The sequence below is a fragment of the Pseudopipra pipra genome, chromosome 3, assembly GCF_036250125.1.
Source record: "Pseudopipra pipra isolate bDixPip1 chromosome 3, bDixPip1.hap1, whole genome shotgun sequence".
Lineage (NCBI taxonomy): Eukaryota > Metazoa > Chordata > Aves > Passeriformes > Pipridae > Pseudopipra > Pseudopipra pipra.
Window position 1 is genome coordinate 33,012,858 of NC_087551.1, and position 21,219 is coordinate 33,034,076.

Below are 21,219 nucleotides of genomic sequence, written 5' to 3' on the forward strand. Positions count from 1 at the left end.
GAAAATTCACATTTCTGGTTCACCCTTTCTTTAGCAGGAAAATACTACTGTTTTCAGTGTGTTATCCATTTCCAGTGAGGTGGAAGAGATCTCTTACACCTTAACCAAATAAAGTTCTATAATGTTAACAATACTCTGGAAATCTCTGGGTCCCCCTCACAACTAAAAGAAGGAAGAGGGACACTTTTCAACACCAGTCCTCACTACACACATGGAGATGTCTCCTTTTGCAACAAGTCTGCTAGCAGAATACAATGAGTAAACAATGAGAAAGCCACAGCAACTACCAACATACTGTACATTCAAATTTTATAATACTTTTTTAGTTCTTTTCCTGTGCCCTGTTTCACTCATCCCTTGGCACTCTGTTACTCTTCTGTTGACTCATGTTATAATATTAGTTCCTTCTAATTTTGTTCAGGTTATGAAACGAGTGAATATAGAGCCATATCTAGTAACAGTAACAAATCCACAAAAAAGTTTGCTAAATGTGAGCGACATCTAACTCTGCAAAATTTGTACTGCTACAGGGCCCTGTTATAACCAAATGAATTATGTATTTTCCAACTGCATCATGTGGAGCTTCACATGGTCTTATATATTTGCTCTGTTTCTTTATCAGTGGATAATTCAAAAGTAGGAGGAAAGAAGATATTACTTGGATGTGTAAGTACTCATCAAACACATTGATATTGTTGATATCTGAATGTTTTATTAGATGTTTCAGTATTTAAATTCAGGTTTCCTACATAAAAGAATTTGTGAGTGAAAAACATACAGAAGTTTATTAAATAGAGTTTGTTCTTTTGGGTAGATATATGCTAAGCTCATTAATGATATGAACGTCCATGGACCAACATATTGCTCTAGTAGATTTTCATGCATTCCTACAAGAAAAACTACCACATTTAAAAACATAAAAACATTTTTGATAAATATAAGCAGTTCACCCTCTGAATGTTTTTGAACAAGAAGCACAAATAGTCACTCTCCTTGGTGCACAGCTACATGTTTCTAATTTGCTGTCTTTTTTGGTTTGAAGCTCCCTTTCTTCCAGCACTACTGTTATTTAGTACTTACATAGCATTTTCTGTTTTTCAAAGCACAGCACAATCCCTCATTTTGAAAGCATTTCTAAGCAGTTTCCTGTGTCAGATATCCTGTCCTATTCTCCGAGTGCCATTTTCATAACTCCCTAAGGGCAGTTTGTGAATGTAACTGGGACAGAATGCATTTCCAGGAAATGGAAAATATTGACCTCTATTTCTCCACTGTACTGAAAAGATTGTGATATTAACATACTATCCCCAAGGCATGCATAATGTGACACAGAATTTGCCAGCAAGACATATCTGTCAGTTTATAATGACCAAAATCTAGGCTTTGATACATGACAATTAGAAAAAACATGTAAGTATGAGATACTCTGCTTTTTTTATATCTCTCTATTCATTAAACTTATGTTAAGCATAGTCTTTGTGCTTATGGTGTCATAAAGGCACACATACATCCATATATTTAATGCTACCACATACCAAACAGGGAGAAAGAACGGAAAAAAAACCCCCACCATATTTTTGTCTGAAACTGAATATTTCTGAAATCTATATGAATTCTGAAAATGTTGCTTGATAGCTTAAATTCATGTTACAGCCTTTCTGTGTGAAAGGTTGCACCAGAAAGAGAACACAGCTGAAGTTACATACAAGTAGGCATTGCTTCCAGGTATTATTTTCCAGAATCTTCCTACCATTGTTCTAATAGTATCAGAAAAATAATCAACAATAAGAAGGCTGATACAGCCTGATACCAGCATTTTTAAACAGTTATGCCACTGACACTTAGAGTGAGGTGCTGGCTTTACCTTGTCTTTGTTTGGCTCTGATCACACATAGTGGTAGCAGTGTTAAAGAAATGATGGAAAAGTTCAGGACAACATCAAAACAGACTTATCAAAATAAAGCCTTTTAACTCTTTTCTCAAATGTTTGATTCTGTAATTTGAATATATTAACATAAAGTAATTAAATACATCAAGCACTGAAGTTATTCTATTTAAACTGTTTTTAAAAACTACAGTTAACAGTTTGAAATCGAGTAGGAAAGAAAATTAATATCCTCTTCAGCCAAAGTTTCAAGATCCCATCATGAATGACAGCTACAGCCTTCCTGAAATGCCCACACTACACCTTACTGTCTATTGGTAATAGTTAATTTAATTGTCCTTAAACATTTTCAAGAATCACTATCACAGTCTTCTTGCTTCTCAATTTATTTCTTATTTACCAACTTCTGTTTCATGTGGTTATTACTCCAAATAGTTTTTTTGGCATCCACTGGTTATGACAAGTTCATATACCATTTGTCTACTTTTCCTAAGCACACTTTGCTCATGATACCCTTGTAGGAGTGTCATTAGTGACAGCTAAAGTCAGACAGTCCTTCCTCCTTCAGATGCTATTTCAAGACAGGATCTCAGCTGTATAAAACATTTTTCTTACCTTTCCATGTTGTCCTGCTCTTTCATAGCAGATTACTGCATCTTCCCACATTTCCAGTTCCTCAAATATTTGTAAGGCAGAGCTGGTGCATCCCAGGTCAAAGAGTAAACTTGCAAGCTGACGCTGAAAGATAAGACATTCCAGGTAACTGAAAATAGGTAAGTAAATACTATTTACATTTTAAAAAGTTGTTAGAGGCATTTCTGACATCAACAGCAAGGAGCAAACGGATAATACGGAATTATACTCTTTTGCCCAAAAGAACAATTAAACTTCAAGCTGGAACCTCAGTGTATATACTTCAAAAACCCCCCACCAATTGAATAATAATTGTTGTGATTTGAACAATTTAACAATATAACACAAAAATGGAAATGGGCATGGCAAGAATGAATTGACAGAGATGAATTTCCAGCCCTTAAGTTAGGCACATGGCCCATGTGGCTGGAGAACAGCTGCTGCAGGATGTTGGGAATGCTAAGAGTGGGAAACAGAGGCTGAAGTAGGGAACTAAAGCCACTTCTAGCAATGCTTTGTCATAGTAATATATACCTGTGGAAAAAGAGAGAAAGGCTCTGAAACAATTTTGTTCAGTACTTGTGAGAAAGCTCTGTCCCAAGCAGCTACTGCCAAAGGGTGTTAGTTTTTAGCCAAAGCAATATTGTATTTGACTTCAGGTTCAACTCCCTAGTTGAATTTTCCCCACAGTTAAGTCAGCCTCTTTGTTATTTCAAATTCAGCAATTATTTCAGTGTACTTATGAAAATAAATGAGTTATCTTTTCAATTTAAAAACAAATAAGGCATGATTTCATGACTAAGAAAAGTTGTCTTTGGTCTTTATTTTTAAAGAGGAGATTAAAATTGCAAATAAGTTTTCACTTTTGAAGAAAGGGTAATTTATTTACAATGTATGACAGATATACAATTAGGTTTGCAAAAATAAATGGGAGCACCCTGTATAAGGGCAGCTATCTATGCTGTGAGATCCCATACAGTTAACCTTGCAGTGGTTTTGGCGATCCTGAATGAGTTCTCTGAAATTCTCCACAGATGCAATGGACCTCTCTTTATTGACTTGGTTCAGCATCTGTTACAAATCCAAGGAGTTACTATAGGGGAATAGTAACTGGTATTAAAAAAAAACAAAACAACTGGCTATACCTCTTTGATGTAAATATGTAACAAACTCTGAAAACCTGTTTGTTAGCTTGACATTAATCACTTAGGAAAACCCAACATTTCTTAGTGTCTAGAACTAAATCTCATTAATGTTTAATTAAATCTACTCAGAGTTAAATTTGGTAAAATATATATAGGCAATGTGTCTTCATTACTATGACTAGAAGACTGCAACCATCTTTCACTATAGATCCCTATTTTAGCATTTCTATCTTGGGCTTGGAAAACTGGCTTGCATTGAAAATGCCACTCCGACAACTGGAAATGAAAACCAGATTTGATAGTTTTATTGGAAATGCCTGTTGAAAGGTTATGTAGAATAACTTGAGAATGCTTGGAGAAGATATGATTGGTTAAAACAACATGTGTTGAGATTAGAAATCAAAACTGAATAAAACACCATTAAAAGTAAACAACATGAATACCTTTGGAGGTATGAAACGTAAACAGTTTTCTTGAGTTTGTTAAATACAGAATCATCAGATAAGACTTTATTGTGTAGATTTCTGTTCTAGAAAGTCAAGATAAACAATGTAGTTATGGGTAAAAAAAATCCTGTCAGCACTAGTAAAAAGGGGAATGTCTCAAACAAAAAAAAAGAACAACTCAAGTTGTTCTTCAGTGTACTATTGACTCCTAAATTTGGTTGCTTTCACCATGATCCACTTCCTGAAGTGAACTTTAAAAGAAACAAAGATAAAAGTAACACTATCATTAGTAAACCAGTAATAAATAGTAAGGCAGTGGCAAGATTATTTTAATAGGAGACATGTTGGAAGCTTGTAAGTTTTAGTCTATTATTTATTGGAGGGAAGAGGAAAGTAAAGAAGAATTGCACTAACAATCAATTACTTCTGTGCATGACAGAACAAGACATCTGAAAGCAAAACACTGTACAACTTTATTTCTCTCCAGAAAAAGCTGCTGTGGGTTAGGTTATGTCTTTATTTCTACAGTATTTCAACTCAAGGTCATACCACGCTCTCTTGACTTTGGAGTGATGCAGTATTAAAAATAAGCACCATAGACTTTTAAGAAAAGCTTGAAATGAGATTGTTTCACACCTGTATGGCCCAACGTGGAGGCACCTGACAACAGTAGAAAACCTTCATGCGTTCAGATGCTGATGTACTCGCATTTTCAAACTGGTCTGCAAGTGCCTGTAAACGCAAAGTATATCCTGATTTAGTATTTACTTAGATTTAATCAACCTAAAAAAATCACATAAATTCAAAGCATTACAAATTTTAGGCAATCTTTACATACTGGAGAAATTATAATCAAGATAACACTAAATGCCAGTAAACTTACACCATAATATGCTACAAGCCTTTTTATTACCCCATGTAAGAAAATATAATAAACATTTACGCAAAAACCCTTTATCACAGGCAATAATAGATAAAAAAAACTTTGAAGATATTCCAATTTCAAAGTGTATGTAACGGGAATAAGAATCAAATTTACAATGTCAAACAAATATACTTGCAGAGTTAAACTGCATCATATATTAAAGTGACTTTGCCTAATGCATTTCAATCCTTTAGCTAGTTTTCTCCTACAATAAAATTGATGTACTTTAGGCATGACATTTCTTATTAAAAAGACAAACATATTATAGTGGACCATGGTTTTGGAAACACAATTCTAATACAGAATAAATTATTGTGACTTGGCATACAATTCAATTCAGGCTATTTATTTTTCTTTTGGTGGAGCCTTGGATTGTTGAAATGTTTTGTTCTGAAGCCCTTTGAAAGAGAATGGTAACTTTCACATAGCAAAACTGCACCACTAAGTTTTTCTCTGAAAACCCACTATGAAGCGATGCCTTAAGGTCCATCTGGTTTTTTGATTTTTCTAATTTTTATAAGTTTTATAAGTAGTTATATAGTAGAAGTAGATTTAGAAGCAGCAGCACTCATTCCCTTACCCTTACCATAGTAACTACACACATTCCCCAACACTCTTACCCCGATTCCCCATATCAATATCCCCTGAATTCCAGAAGAAATGTTTAGTCTCTCTTTAAGATAGGCCTCTTCTGTTTGAGGTCATTTAATCCTGGCCTGAACCGCAAGAATACAGTCAAAAACTGGGTGAATGTGTGCCCCCTGTGCCCCGAAGAAGATGAAGATTGATGAAGAAGGTGTCTCAGAGTCCCCAGCCCCAATTCCCAAGGGGCATGACTGAGGGTGGACCAGGGCAAAAGCCAAATGGTGGGAGAACCTCGGATTGGACAAGCAGTATTATAAACTGTAACATGGATAAGAGAGGGGCACGCCCACATCTTGTAACTTTATGCTTAGGCACAAATTAAATCCTTTCCTTATCTCACCTTCAAAATTAATTTGCCTCAGAGATTTTTCTCCCTGAATTTTCTTTTAGGCATCAGAAGTTATTTAAATCAAAATTCAATAGCAAGAAAAATACAGTATTAAAAGGAGGCTATAGCCAGAAAGTTGGTCAGGAATTTTAAGAGAGAAACTCTCTTCAAATGCCAGTTGTCACTAAAGTAGTAAATATAAGGCCAGAGGTATAAATAAAAGAATATTAAGCTACTTGTTTTCACATGATTCACTTACCAAAGACTTGCTTATAACTCAGTCAAAGACTTATAGACGGAGCTAGACAAGTTGTCAGAATTTTCTCAGCTTTCTGTAGTGAATGCAAAGATTCCCAAGCAAAGGGAAAAAATGTACAGGATCACTTCCCTCTCTTTCTCTCTCTTTCTAAATTCAAACTGTTGGCTACCCAATCTATATTAATAATGCTAATGATAGCTGTATAAAATCAGTTACATGATTTAAACTGCTAAGCATCTTGTAACTGCTATTGATGTTTATGGGATTTACTAAGTGGCTTCAGTCTTTTAATGAGGAAAAAAATCAGAACGCGCAGCAATAATTGAGGCTTTAAATCCATGCTTAACCTCCCAATTTTAAATACTAATACTTAAAATATTCAATCTTATTCACATTCTTTTTCATAAAATTATCTCCAGAGACCTATTCCTCAAGATTATCCAGAAACCTATGGCAAGAAAATGGCTAAGGTGTATTTGTAGTAAGGAAAAAGACAAACAAAATCACATTCCTTTAAGCAGTTTCAGGCAATCCAAAAGGAGTTAGATTAAAATAAAAGTTTAAAAGTAATATTATTTAATTACAGACTTGAATACAAACTACATAAAAAATGATATTTTGTTGGTTTAGTTCTGCTGAAATGTTCTAGTACTATGCAGAAGCACATTTTTCTACACTCTGTTGCAACAAAAATTAAACTGAAAAATCATCCAATTCCTTGGGGAATTACTTTATGAGACCAGACAAAGTAGTAAAATAAAGTTGAAAAATTTAAAAATAATAACCACTCTAAGCCTCAGCAAAGCCAGAAAATCCTAAATACATCCTGCAGAACAATTTTTTTGAGGAGACCAGGAGATGGAAGGCAAAAAATGTTTTAAGTCAATCAAAATGTTTTGTTCTTGTTTTAGCTTTTTGCCCCCCCCCCTTTTTAAATTTCTATTGTTGCAAAAGAAAAACTGAAATTCAAAGAAATTTTTTTTAAAAAGCAATGTATTTTATTGGAAAATTTGTGGCCATACCTTTTTTACACTTCACAAGCAGAAAAGCCTTATGTAAGTGACATGCTGTAGGAGAATATGACTTAACAAGTACAATTCTCCCTCTTCCCAGAACAAGTACTCTGTTCAGAGTTCTAACAAAAACTGAAAGTGTAGGTAGAACATATGAATATTATATATTCCTTAAAAAGAGTAAGTGGCAATGAATTTAGAAGCCATTAAAATCCATGGTTTATGCACTCTCTAATAGGTTAAAAAAAAAGTTCTGACAGTTCATCCTAATAATGAAGTATAGAAAATAAGTTATTAAAAAATTGAATTCTATGTTTCTGAATTATGCTTGAAGAGATAAAATTTGGGTTGTATAGTGGCAAGAAAATGAGAATCCTAACATTATTGCACAGCCAATATCTAATCATAGAACAATAAATCAATACAATCAACAAGAGAGCACTGCCAAGTGAGCATTCTTTTTCATTAATAACCTTCAACATAAATACCATGTAATAAAAACCCTATGTAAATACAAAATACTTGCAACAGTCAGATGTAAGATTTTGTGCCTTAGTTTAACCTGAGACTCAAACTCCTGCCTTAAAAGTTGTTAAAAAGAAATACAGCAGAAACTAACTAAAATTCAAAACTCTAAATGATACATCAGTTCTTCCATATGCAACATTTAAAAACATTTAACTTAACAGGTCTCTCTCCCACCATGTAACACATCCTTTTCCCAAGGCTTGAGCTGTCACAGATAACAAGTCCTTAAGTTAAAAATCACAGTAGAGAGATACAATTAATCCAGCCTGGAAACAACAAAACCAGATAGTTTTGATGGAATTTTATATCGTTAGCAAAGATCACATAATTGCCACATGAAGTCAGGAAAAGTCATTCTTGAAACTATAATTCCTTCTCCCCACCTCATACTCTGGCACGAGCTTAAGCAGTACAATAGGTACTACCTGTTTGGGATGTTAATTTAAAATGATCACATTAGCACTTTTATTACTTTACTAATCAACCTCAGTCTAATCATTTTCCTAATCAAACTCAGCTGGTTGAAGTTTATGATTAAAGTTTGTAAAGGATTTTTCCCACTGTGGATGTCATTCCCATACATTCATTGCCACTGTACATCCTTGCTTTGCTTCTATGTTCAACATACATGTAACATCATTAAGTGGTCCTGATGATAAAACATCAGCTTTGATTTTTGAGTCTGACTGAATTTCAGTCTCTTCATCCACTCCATTATCTTCAGTGGCTGACAGAGTTAGATCTTTTTTTCTTTTTAGCCAGTCCCTATCTCCGTATTTAATCTCTGAAAATACTATTACACCCTCAAGGTTTCTCAGAGTTGTCATTTTCTACAACATAATGCCATTTGATTTTTCAATCTACTTACAGTACAGCTTTTAAATTTGTTATTCATCCAGCTGGCCTGAAGTCCCTCCCACAAGATTTTGTCCTGTTTGTTAGAATATAATCTTCATGTCCCTTTTGCATCTGAGGTAAATAAATGGCAGACTTTAACATTGTTCTTTCTGTTTTTAATCTGTTTACTCCAGATAAAATAGTTCACTTATTTAAAAAATGCCCCTTACTATGTAAACCTCTAACTATATGCAAATATTTTCCCCATACATTTCACTTGAAGGATCTCCTGATTCAAGCTTATTTAGGGAAAAATTCACCCCCAAATCAAACAAAAAAGCCCCAAATGCCTGTCTTTTGAAAAAAGCAAGATACTAATTACTTATCAAAAACTTCTTGGAAACAGCAAAAGACCTTTTTGCTTGTGCAGCAACTATTTAATTTCATCTGGACCTCTCACCTCAAAAACACTGAGGATAGGCCTACTCATATCCAAACCTAATATTGCTAATACTGCTGGCCCCAATAAAACATCTTTCTCAAAATAGTCTTGACTTTTAGACAGCATTTTATTCACACTATTTCAACTCACTTTCTCTCAGGTTTTCATATCAGTAACACACTGCACCAATTTTCCCTTTATCTATGTTTTCCAGCAAGAACATTTCCAGTTTTTATTTTCCAGTCACAAGTCTTCCATCACATTTCTTTCACCTGCACAACTGCTTATTTCACAGATAGTGTCAATCATCATAGCTTGTTTATTTTGTTTTCCTGTCTTGTCCACTGCTAAGCAGGTATCCAGCTGTTTCCCACCAACCACACCCAATTTAAAAACATTTTACTACTTTAGTACCTGATTACTTGCTATGGATTTACCAGTACCACTATCTCTGCCCTTGTTAGCATATTATATTCCCTCATACCCTCTGATTTCTCCTGGTATACTTGACATTCCTCTTTATTTATGATTTTATAGGCAGGATGATTAGACAAGTTTTTTCTAGTCTTCTGCTTCTCAGTCTAGAGATCTTGTCAGCCTGCCAGAACCAATCCCTAGTTAATAGCTCTGGGACTGCAGTGGAGATTGTCCACCTTTCTACCTGAAAGCTCACAACAGCCATAAACCACAATGTTTCTCTATCACCTAATCTCAGCCAACATGGTGACTGTGGCATTATCTTGTTCTGCTCTTGTTTTTCTCTAATCAACTCTAAGATGCCTCACTTCTTACCTGTTTTTACCATATCTGACATGAGTTTAGCTTGATCTATGCCAAAGGAAACTTATATTGCCATGTGTTCCACTTTCCCACTATCGCCATGGTCCAGCATGTACTACTCGACTAGTACCTTAATGCCCAGCAGAGAGAAGAGGAAGAATGGAAAAGTACCTTTCAGGCTTTTCTAACATGTAAACTCCAGACACATTTTCACAATACTCTTGTGATCCTCAGGTCATTTTTCCTGAATTTCTCCCAAGTCTGAAGACTCCTTCTGAAAATCCCACAAATCAGCCTGAATAACCACTCTGCTTAAATTTAACTGTTCCCATTTTCCTTAACCTTCTTCTATTTCTGTACATTACCTCTGTATGATTTATAAGCAGCAAGTTGATGTCACAACTCTACTGCTCGTGTATTCTAGCTGTTCCTATAGGTACTTATACAACCTGTATACCATTCTAAGTGCCAAAGTAAGGACACCAGCTTCAGGACTGCCTGGCTGGATCTTGGCTTATGAGTCAGCCACAGAAGTGCCTGATGACACCGTTGGAATTGTTTGACTGCTTGGAATAAAGATGTTTGGAGACAAAGGGGCCAAGAGATAAAAGCACACCCTGTAGAAAAAACAATCCTATTGTCTCATCTCATCATTGCTATGATTTCTAACAATTTAGCAGGTGTTTAGCCCAAACTGAACTTAGCTCACCTATGTTATTTACTCAAGAATAATGTAGAGGAAAGCTTTGTAAAAGTAACAGCAACTACATGTGTAACTCTGGTTGTAGAATTACAAAGTTCTTACTTTATTCATAAGCTTATTTTAAAAATTGTAAATAAATGAGAAAAATCAAAAAGCTCATTTGATTTCCTACCACAGAACCTGCTCTCACAGATAGAGTTTTTACTGCTTAGTATTAATGAAACAAAAAGTGGGCATTTTTAAAGTTTATGCAACAATAAGTTCTTGTGAACCCTGTAATACTTACACGTCTGTAAAACTGCCAGAGATACATTGTTAAATTAATTCAAACTTTCACACAGTCTAAGACTTAATTCTAAATGCTTTAAAATATTTACTTCTGGAGGTTGTGATATTAAAATACTTGTCTAACAGAAAACCTAAATAATTCTTGAAGCTTTAAAGCATTAATTGGTTTTATTATTTTTTAAATTGTCCTCTGTCAAATTACATTTTCTAACAATAAAGCCTGAAAAACGCTGCACAAGAAAGTATTACAGCTCAATTTAATTTGGGATGTATTACTACAGGAACTGTCACAGCCTTGTTTTGCAACAGTAGACTCGGAAATACATAAATACAGAAAATTACAAATAAAAGCTGCATTATCCCTGAAGAAAACATATATAAACAGTGTCTAAAATTCAGAAACTGTATACATACTAGAAAAGGGGTGACAAATACAGATAATTAAATATGCAGAATAGTTAGGATTTTCCAAATTTTCTTTCCTGTGAATTAGATCAGATATTCCAAGCTTTTCTAAAGTACTATAACTATTTTAGTACCTTGTGGATATGCAACTGGATCTTCAGTTACACTCCTTTGCTAATCTTACTTTAAAAAAAGCATAACTCCCCATATTTACATTTCAAGCAACAATCTTGTTTCAACAGCTCTTTGTCAAACCAAGAGCTCCTGCAACCAAGACCACTGGGACAAACTGAGGCATACATAGACTTCTAAAATCCAATGATCAAAATACTTAAACTACGAGTGAAGCAATGCCAGAAACTATGAAACAATAAAACCAGCTTTCATATAACAATGCAGTGAAGTTTAGCTTAATGGGAGAGAATAATTTCTGGTCTAGCCTAAACCTCATGACAGAGATTATGAGCAAATAGTGATTACTTTATTGATTGTCAAATTTATCATCAGAGAAATAGATATAAACCCAGTTCATTTGGACATATTACATTCAACCATTACTCAAAACAGCACTTTGACATTTCAGACAGGACTTTGTTGCTTGGAAACTAAAATGACTTCAAGGAAATAATGAGCTATCCTTTTAAAAGCTCACAGACTATATATTTCTGTTAAATGATGAAAATCTCTGAATAGTCAAGAATTAAGACATCCAAGCACACAACAAAAACTATTAAGCAAGGATGTATTTCAACATCAAGAAGAAACCTCCCACTCATTTATCTAATTTTCAAAGGAGAATTATGACATTAAATACTTGAGGAAAATTTATTACAGTGATCACTATTATAAATTATGATTTCTGATTCATGGAAACTCAGAAAGACCATTTTTCACATTGTGCAAAGATGCCAAGATGAAGAGCTCTACTTACTGGGGATTTTACATTATTCACATTCTCAGGAGGATAAAAATGTTCTGTGAGAACTCTGCAGAAGTTAAGTGCTTAAAAGGACGAAAATCTTACCCTCTTTTTTACACCTCATTAAAATACAAGTCTTGGGTTCATTAAAATCTTGTAGCCTTGAAGACTTGTGTTTTTGCTCCCTTTGCAAAGTCACCCTTTCGGTCTTTCTTCCATTATTGCTTGTTAGGATTTTTCTCAAATGGTGTGTGCACTTAAACCAACTAGAGGACCATGTATCACACTGTTCCCTAGGAACTAACAAGTGGCTTGAAATTTGTTAAAGCTAACTTGACAAGGTTGTATAGCACTGACTGCCTAATCTGTATTGCAAATGAAGGGTTACAGAGTGCCTGGAACACAGGAATTGCAAAGATGTCTGGATGCTTCACAGAAAGAACCTAGTAACAAGGTAATGCGACTCTGGAACTATAGAAACAAGGAGTGCTTGAAACAAAATTAACTGAAATATTCAAGGAGAAGACTTCAGGATGCAAGTTTTCAAAACTAAGTCTATTTGCACTAAAAGAAGTGTTTGAACTACCTTGCTCAATGCTTTGGTAAAAAATTCTTGATTGTATGTAACCACTACACTGAAAGAAATCACAATGTCCAGTGACACAGGTTATTAGTTTTTTCAAAAAAAGACACAAGAAAATGGCTCCAGTTTCTAGCAGCTTTATATACAGAAGGAAAAGCACTGATTTCTTTTAACTGAAATGAAATAAAAAATTTTCTATGCCTATTATCTCAAATTAGCATAATCCCTTTTTAAACAGCAGACTAATTCCTCAGCTAATACTTTGCTTTTTTTTCCTCTCCCACCCTAGATGAGACACAGAAATCTATCTGAGCTGTAAAAACAAGAGGTTCTTGTACTGGATTCAGCACTACTCACCACACAGTAATCTTCTAGTAGCTTATTTTGATGGATTCTTCAGTTAAGGGCGTAAGTACTAATAGCATGCATACAGAACATGGATTATCCTCTACTATCTCCTATTTCCTTATCTGCCTCAATAGCTAAAGAAACTTGGCATCAGCAATTCCTCACCAAATACTTTAAAGTTTCTGGGCTGAGAAGAATGCCAGTAGAGGCTTTTTCAGGACAGCCATCTCTGTGGCCTCTGTATACAGGGTTGATTTCATTGTTAGCACCCGGCATCAACCTGAGAATAACACAGTATTCTCTCCAACATAGATTACAACTACAGAATTTTCTAACATGTTTCAAGTTTGATGCATTTAAGGCTGTTATTCCCTTTAAAAGCATAACCAAGTTAACTTCTTTAAAACAAAGGTCATGTCCATTTTTCAGCAAAGGAGGAACTTGCTTGTCACCTAAGCTCTGATTGTTCTTCCACCAGGAACCATCTGTTCTGTTGTACTGTGATCTTTCCTACTATATACCAGACATTTGCATTTTGCTTATGGTAAATTGTGCAATAGTGTGTGTATATATACACAAGCAATTAAAAAAAAAAAAGAGACACTGTCTGTAAGTAGCAGAAAAAATCTCACTCAAGCTTCATTGGAAAACGTAAATAAACATACTAGAAATAAATATTACAAAAAACCATTTATATATGGGAAAAAATTTAGAACTTAGGAATTAGATGGTCATTTCTGAAGAATGCCAACAACAAAAACTTAAAGAATTTTAGAGCAAAAGTTCTTAAGGCCTTGTTATTAATTGCAAGCATGCAAACGTTTTCAACTTGCTCCTACCTAATGTAGTGACTGGATGGTATTTGGTTACACAAATAGATTAATCAAAGAAAAAAACACAGCACAAAACAAAATGCACTGATGTAAGTTAGTGAATTTTTTTACTGGCAGTCACACCAAGTATAACTGGTTCATGTTACTAAGATTTCCTTAGATTCCTGGAAAGAGAAAAAAGAATATTGTCTACTCTTATCTAGACACCTATAATCTGAAACCATAGATATTCAGCTGCTTTAATTGCTCTTTTTGCAGTAATAGAAATAGCCAATAATTTTTTTTTACACCTGCTAAGTGCTCTTTTACTGTTTTTCAAATATTTTCATACAGTTGAAAAATCTCATGAACATCTTTAATTATTCAGTGAAGGGGACAGGAGTATGAAGAGAAATTCAGTTACTTTTGTCCTGAATTGAATCAGAATGTCTCAGATAACATCTCGGGACACCCACTGTTTTCTCACAAAAAAAATATCTTTTTCCTAAGAATAGCTTCCCTATAAAGTGAAACCTTGCCCAATACCCAGTAGTTTCTGTTGAAAAATTACTTGGCAGGAAATACACATTCTTCCAGTAGCTGAGCCTGACCCAGCAACCATACAGTGTATGATGGTAAGTCCATTAGAAATATGACACACGGGCAAAGTGTTTAAACTTTAGCAATCTCAAAGAAAGGCAGTCACATATAAAGAAGAAGTCTGTTTTCAATATATGTATTTTCTTGAAAGACATCCAATCCAGTTCTTCACATGTTCCTGGAAAGCTCTCTATACATCTGGGAAAAACAAATGGCCCCCCTTATCATTCTCTGTTAATGACTGATCTACTCACCAAAGAGAAAAAAATAAACATCTTCAGCAACAACTGATTTGAAATCAGTTCAATTTCCAGTGAAAATGAAAACACTCTAAATGCATTAAATATTCCATGCCTGATTGTATGACATATTAAAATAGAAGCATATCAAGCTACCCTCAAGACTCAGTTCTTTTTAAAAAAGGAGGAATCCACAAAAACACAGTTCTTTCCACAATCATATAGCAGTCTTTGGTGTAGCATGTTTGGTACACAACCAATTAAAAAAACAGACCAAAACAGAATTTTCATTCAGCTGGACAAAGTCTTATGGTCTGTGCTGGTCACTCACACCAAACAGGTTGAGAGACAGAGACTGAACAACAAAGGATCTTCTGCTTCTTCACAAAAGGACTGGACTCAGCACACTAAAAACCTTGCCCAACAAAACCAGAGGCTCTAGAAACAAAGGGACATCAGTGCAACATGTACATCGTTTAATCTGTTAACAGTCTTCAATTACTTAGCTGAGGACAATCAGCTGCAAGTTCTAATAGTACCAATCTTGCACTGGAAGCAATTTTCTTGCACATCTTCAGGAGGAGGTAGCAGGCTGCTGTCAAAGCAACAGCACTTTGCTTTCAGTCACCCTGAATTATTTGAAGTACTCTAACCTGAGCCAGAGGAAGAGTACTGAAGGACAAATTAACTCTTCCACTGTCAGCTGCCACCATCTAGTTTCTGCTACCCTTTTTTTCCAGGGGAGAGAAGAACACGAGCCAGGACTCTGCTGGGCTCTGGCCATCCATTCAACCCTCAGCCTGCACCCCTCATGGAGAACCAGAGGGAAGAAGGCAGAGTTCAGACCAGAGGAAATGGCAAGATGCAGCTTGGGAGCTCCTCAAATAGTTTAAGATGGCACTATAATTTGGCATTTTAGATCTTTTAAGTGTCTGAACTTGCAACATTATTAATGGCCTCAGCTTGCATGCATTTCACACAGAGGAAAATGGAAAAAAGTAGAAATGTTCTGTGGTAGAATCATTTACTACACGTTTCTATTTCTAGGCAACTTCAATGTTTGCACAGATCAGTATCTGGAAAAATAGGCAGGTATAGCATGTCAACGTGCATAACAGCTACAAACAATAATATTTATACCATTTAAAAAATCTAGTTCAGGCATGGTAGGTGATATTGCTTACAAAAACATCTCCGCATCTGTCAGAATGCTCAAGTCTTATCACAAAAATACAGCACTATCATTTACAATATTCAGACAGACAGTAACACTATGAAGAAACTGGATAACCGCAAAAGCAAATGGAAATACTGAAAAGAGCCAATATCTTATCATTATAGAACTCTACATACATCAATCCAAGTGATTATTTGAATCAATGGCCCTTAAATTGGTTTGGAAAGTTCAGAAGCCAAATATATTCCTCAATTCATAACTATAACTGGAACAAGAACTAAATTAGTTGAATTGGGCCAGAAAAACCAGTTCTCCTACATCCAGCACACACTATAGCAAAATTTGGAGCTAGTACAATAGTTTCTAATCAACTGATTCTTTACATAGCGGATTCCCAAAATTTTCTACCTCTGAACATTTAGAAACCACAACAGTCACCATATTAAATATATTTTTTTAACCATCTGACTGGTCTGATCTATAAGAAATAGCAGTCCTCACTCCCCACTGCAGCATCACACTTACAAACTAATTTTGAAGCATGAACATTTTCATTTTTGGAATTAGTTCATATTTTTGTAAATGATACAATCATTTAATCTAAAAAAAGAAGAAGAACATTTTCCCTTGTTAATTACACAATAGTCCATTCTTTTCTATTTTATCTTTTCCACAAGCATTGTTTTCCTTCACTATTTCTACATTTATCTTGGAGGCATTTGTCACCAGTTTAATGACTCTTTTATAAATCCTTTTATCTGACTTTGTGTGAATCCATGTTCTCAAGGTCAAAGATTACAAATCTCCACAGCTTATACTGCATAGTTTTGCTGCAGAAACTGATCTGCTGAAATCTTACCGGTGTCCAAGAAACAAATTTTCTAAAGCATTCTCCTCGATTATCTTTGCTGTTGACCTACATAACAAAAGTGAAATGCTTCCAATGTACTGTTCTCAGACTATACTCTGATTTAGCTATACAAACACTTTCTTGCCCCTAAACACTTGAGAGTAATTCTTTTCAGTTTTTATCAGATTTTCAACTGAAAATCTCCTTTGACAATAAACGCATTGGCTTCCCTTAAAATCACAGCTTGTATGGTGACCTGAGGAAGTAAAATATTTTTGTATCAGAAGAAAAGTCCTTCTGACAGACCATTCATTCTTTATTGAGTATATAAAGACAAGAGCAAGGACCACTAGTTATTGGGGCTTAGTAAGTTGGCTTTGACTTTTTACCTTTTCCAACTTTTGCAAATATTAGAGAACCACTATTTCCATATTCATTCACTTTTAATACTTTTAAAACTAAAAGCAGTTTCCAGTCTCATTTCCTGCAATGGTTAAAGCAGCCCTAAAATACCTTCTAATGGAAGAATTTTTCAGAACAATGCTGGATCACTTTCAAAATATTAAAAAACACACAGACATAAACACTTCTATCAATAACCTTTGTCTCATTGTTACTGTACTACTTCCTAGCAACTGTTTTTGGACATCTTAGTTTCATTTCATTAAATAAGAAGGTGCTATTCATGCATGACTATGAATTAGTCTTTCAGGCCTAAATTCATCCTCTGTGTTTTACAGGACAGTTCACCACAGCCTTGGAACTCCTTGAACTACAATAATCAATGCATTTAGTGCCTTCTCATCATGTTGAAAAACTCATGCATTTGGCAGGCTTTGCAGGGCAAGATTCCTTGGAGAAAACAGATGACAAAGAGAACTGCTTTGTTTCATTTAACTGACTTAATTTCTTTCCTGTAATAAACTGATTACCACTACCGAACTATAACTGCAAAACTATCATGATGAGGGCATTTTATACTTGCTCTGCATGTATTTTTATTGGTATGGAAAATTATTAAAATGTGAAAAGAATGCGAAATTTATTCTGTTTGTCTTAACTTAGCTTTCAAAAAGCCATTTTATGGAGTAGTTTCCGTATTTTTAATAGACTACTACCCTTATCAACCAAAATATGCATACACGTTTATGTCATTGAAGGTGAAGCATAATTAACCAGAGAGAACTATTATAAATTTATGCAATTTCAATTAATATACTATTTCAATCGGCAAATAATTTTGGCGGGCTTTTGTTTGTTTCACTTTTTTGGTTGGGTTTTTTTAATTTGCATCTTCTGTTCTTTTCCTTTAAAAGATTAATTTTCACTAGCAATTAGAATCAGACTGTCCTTCTATTATACATAGCCCTATTTCTATATCTCTTTTTAAAACTATAAGGATTCAATGTAAACATGTTTAAGACAACTATCTTTAGCATAAAATTCCTGGGTTATTTTAAATTTAAATGTTAGAGAATGATAAATGGCATTTCACCTGTCCTAAATAAAGATGTTAACTTTCCATTGTTTTAAGACTTTTCTAGATGGAAATGGAAGTGTGATTAGCAAATAAAGCAAACGTACATTATGATCCAAATTAAATAGATTATAGGCCTTGTAACCAAAAGGCCACTATCAAAATAAGTTTTGCATTTACAATTTGCTCCTTTCTTATAGATATCTTAGAAATACATGGGTTCTGATTACACATTAAAATTAGTAGATCTCAGTGTTTTAGTCCTAAAAACCATGCCTTCTTGTCCTGTCAGCTCCCAAGGAGTTTCTCAATTCTGAATAAGCTAGGTCTTGAGCTATGAAAGAAAACAGACCTTTGCACCTGCAGAGCTGCAGTTGAAGGCTGCTTTACCCTTTCAACATACTCTCATTCCAGATACTTCATTGGTGATTTTTATCAGATCGTTCATCCAATTTTCTTTAAACCTCAGCATCAAAACATGTCCTGCTGGTATATTAACTGAGACTACTGATTCTAAGTGCAGTTTAAAACATTTTGTAATGAAATATCTAAACATTAATTGAATGTATCAATTTTTCTTTACCTGAGCTTATATCTTAACTGTTATCACTTGGACTTTAAAACTTTGCTGTTCTACAGGTAGTGACTGTGTAATCAATATTGAACGTATAAAAAGATATCAACATTTTTAAGGATTCAATATTCATTAAAACTGATAATTTAGCTGAATCCTTAAACAGTTATTCTAGACTTCCTATTCTATTAAAAAAAAAATCATTTATCACTCCTTGTTGACCATATTTCAGAAAGTGAGCATTTAGAAAAATTACACTTATTTTACTGCCTAACTCTAGTAGACCTTTTATCTAAGAGGTTTTCCAGTCTAATTCTCTGGTAAACAAGTTAAAGCTGTTTCATTTTTTCTATTTTATATGTTGAAAAACTGGAAAGCTACTGTTTATACAACATTTCCCAGTCTTTTTTCTTTATGATACTTTGGCAATTCATTCTTCTCCACTCTATTACTACCTTGTCCTCAGGCAAACAAATTAACTCTTCTCTTTAAACTTATTCCTTAAGTATCCCCTATATTTTTAAGCAAGATCATAATCCAAAGTCATTCACATTGCAATGATTTCAAATTCCAAAACTACTGAGGAAGAGACTACCTCTTGAATCTAATGGACTGGTTTCACTTATACAATCTCTTTGATGAGAGGAAAGAGAGAAAAAATTGTCAGGCATCTATACAAAAGAATTTAAGGTACTGGACTACCAATAATATTTAGCTTTTGCATAACTCAAGGTGAACTTTTAAGATGCCAGATGATGCTGACAGTTTTAAGGAAGTATGCCAGGCCAGAAGATGATTAACGTACTGAAACAGTGCACATCCGTATTTTTTCAAAATGAGTCACATACTAGATTCTTAAAGTGGATGTTTTGGGTTATTATATCAGGCACCAAAAATGTATCTTTCACTTTGAAAACAATTAAGCAACAAATATTCACTTAGGTTGTCAGAGTAACTTTGCTAAAAAAAGCTTCAATTTCCTCACAATAGGGCTTTTGCAGCTGGGTGGGGAAGAAAAGCACACAAGAGGAAATGAGTCCAACAATCCCAAATGAAATATAAAGCATTTTGATATCAAAATTAGCACAAAAGAGGTTAAGGTCATGAGTAGGAGATAACTGGATTCATGAGCGCCTTACATAATATTCCTTTTTTGTTTGAAACTGAGAGCGAAGCAGTGTGCCAGGCAATTCAGAGCATCCCAATGCAACTGCCCTTTGGAATGTTTTGTCAAGCACTACCACCTAAAGAAGCAGGGTAAAACAAATGAGGTCTCTAATAGCACAGCAGCGTTACCGACTTTCAAAATTATGAGCTTACCCTTCTGGACAAATATTGAACCCAAAGTTACTGAGTGTCAGTGCTTAGGATATGGGTTTCAATGTTAAAACCTGTTAATGACTTAAGCCCCCACTTAGAGAAGACAAAATCTTCAGAAAAGTATTTTATGATCTTTATGTCATTTACACTTATTTTTTACTTAATGTTACCTATATGAAATATAATTTTATAGTTATTGCATTATCCTTATCGAGCAGGTGTACCTTCTTGAATGTTTTTGTTTTCAAGGAAGAAGCTCTTTCACCTGTTGATTGTTACTTCCATGATTTTTCAAAAGGTGTAAGCAGAACTCCCTCTAAGGTCTGTAGAAGCTAGATTTACAAGCTTACTTGTGAAGGATGGATTTAAAAGATGACCACTCACTTTCTGTTGCAAAAGCAAGAATACTGGTATCATCCATCAATTCAACATAATAGCTCTACATTAAAAATTAGTTCAGATACAGGCTAGCCTATTTGGCTTTCAGGGAAAGAATGTTCCCATTTTCACACAAGCATCATGCCCCCTTTTTAGTATGCCTGCAGGTTATTTATTTGCAGTGCAGCATCAGTCTTTCTAACTCTACTGTCTCAAATGCCAAATATATCTGCTGACCTTAGCTTTAAACAGTGTCTTTATGCAAGTTAGGAACAGGAGAAGTAGTTGTAGTCCCTCTCCCAAAGACATCTGCATTGAAGGTTCCCCCTTCCCTATCAGATGACATTTTTGTCACAGCTCCATCAATATAGCTGCATCCATGGGCCCCAAAACAGTAGACACATGTTTCATGCAATCATAAACATGGGGACTCCCCCACGGAGGACAACTGCATCTTGTATAGATGCAAGTTCCCTGTTTGTAGCCAGTTAGCTGGCTTTGATATTGCCACTGCTGAACAATAGTCATAAAACAATTTGCACAGGGTGCAAAACCGCAGATGTATTGCATATACTTCAAAATAGTAAGTCTGCATTAAGTTCCAAGCTGTTGTGATTACACTGCTTTTATAGTTCCCAAATCAGTTTGTTTGGGGGGAAGGCGCAACAGCAGTCAATGCT

At 34.7% G+C, this 21,219-nt stretch overlaps 1 protein-coding gene across 2 annotated transcripts in view; it reads right to left on the minus strand.

Moving 5' to 3' along the window:
- TTC27 (tetratricopeptide repeat domain 27) overlaps nt 1-21,219 on the minus strand; it is a 117,496-nt gene that overhangs the window by 29,519 nt on the left and 66,758 nt on the right. For both annotated transcript variants that reach the window (XM_064648539.1, XM_064648540.1), the window contains 2 exons: nt 4,746-4,841; nt 2,501-2,623 (listed from right to left, as the gene is read on the minus strand). In XM_064648539.1, coding sequence (XP_064504609.1) covers nt 2,501-2,623; nt 4,746-4,841 — 219 coding nt within the window. The remainder of the gene's footprint in view (nt 1-2,500; nt 2,624-4,745; nt 4,842-21,219) is intronic.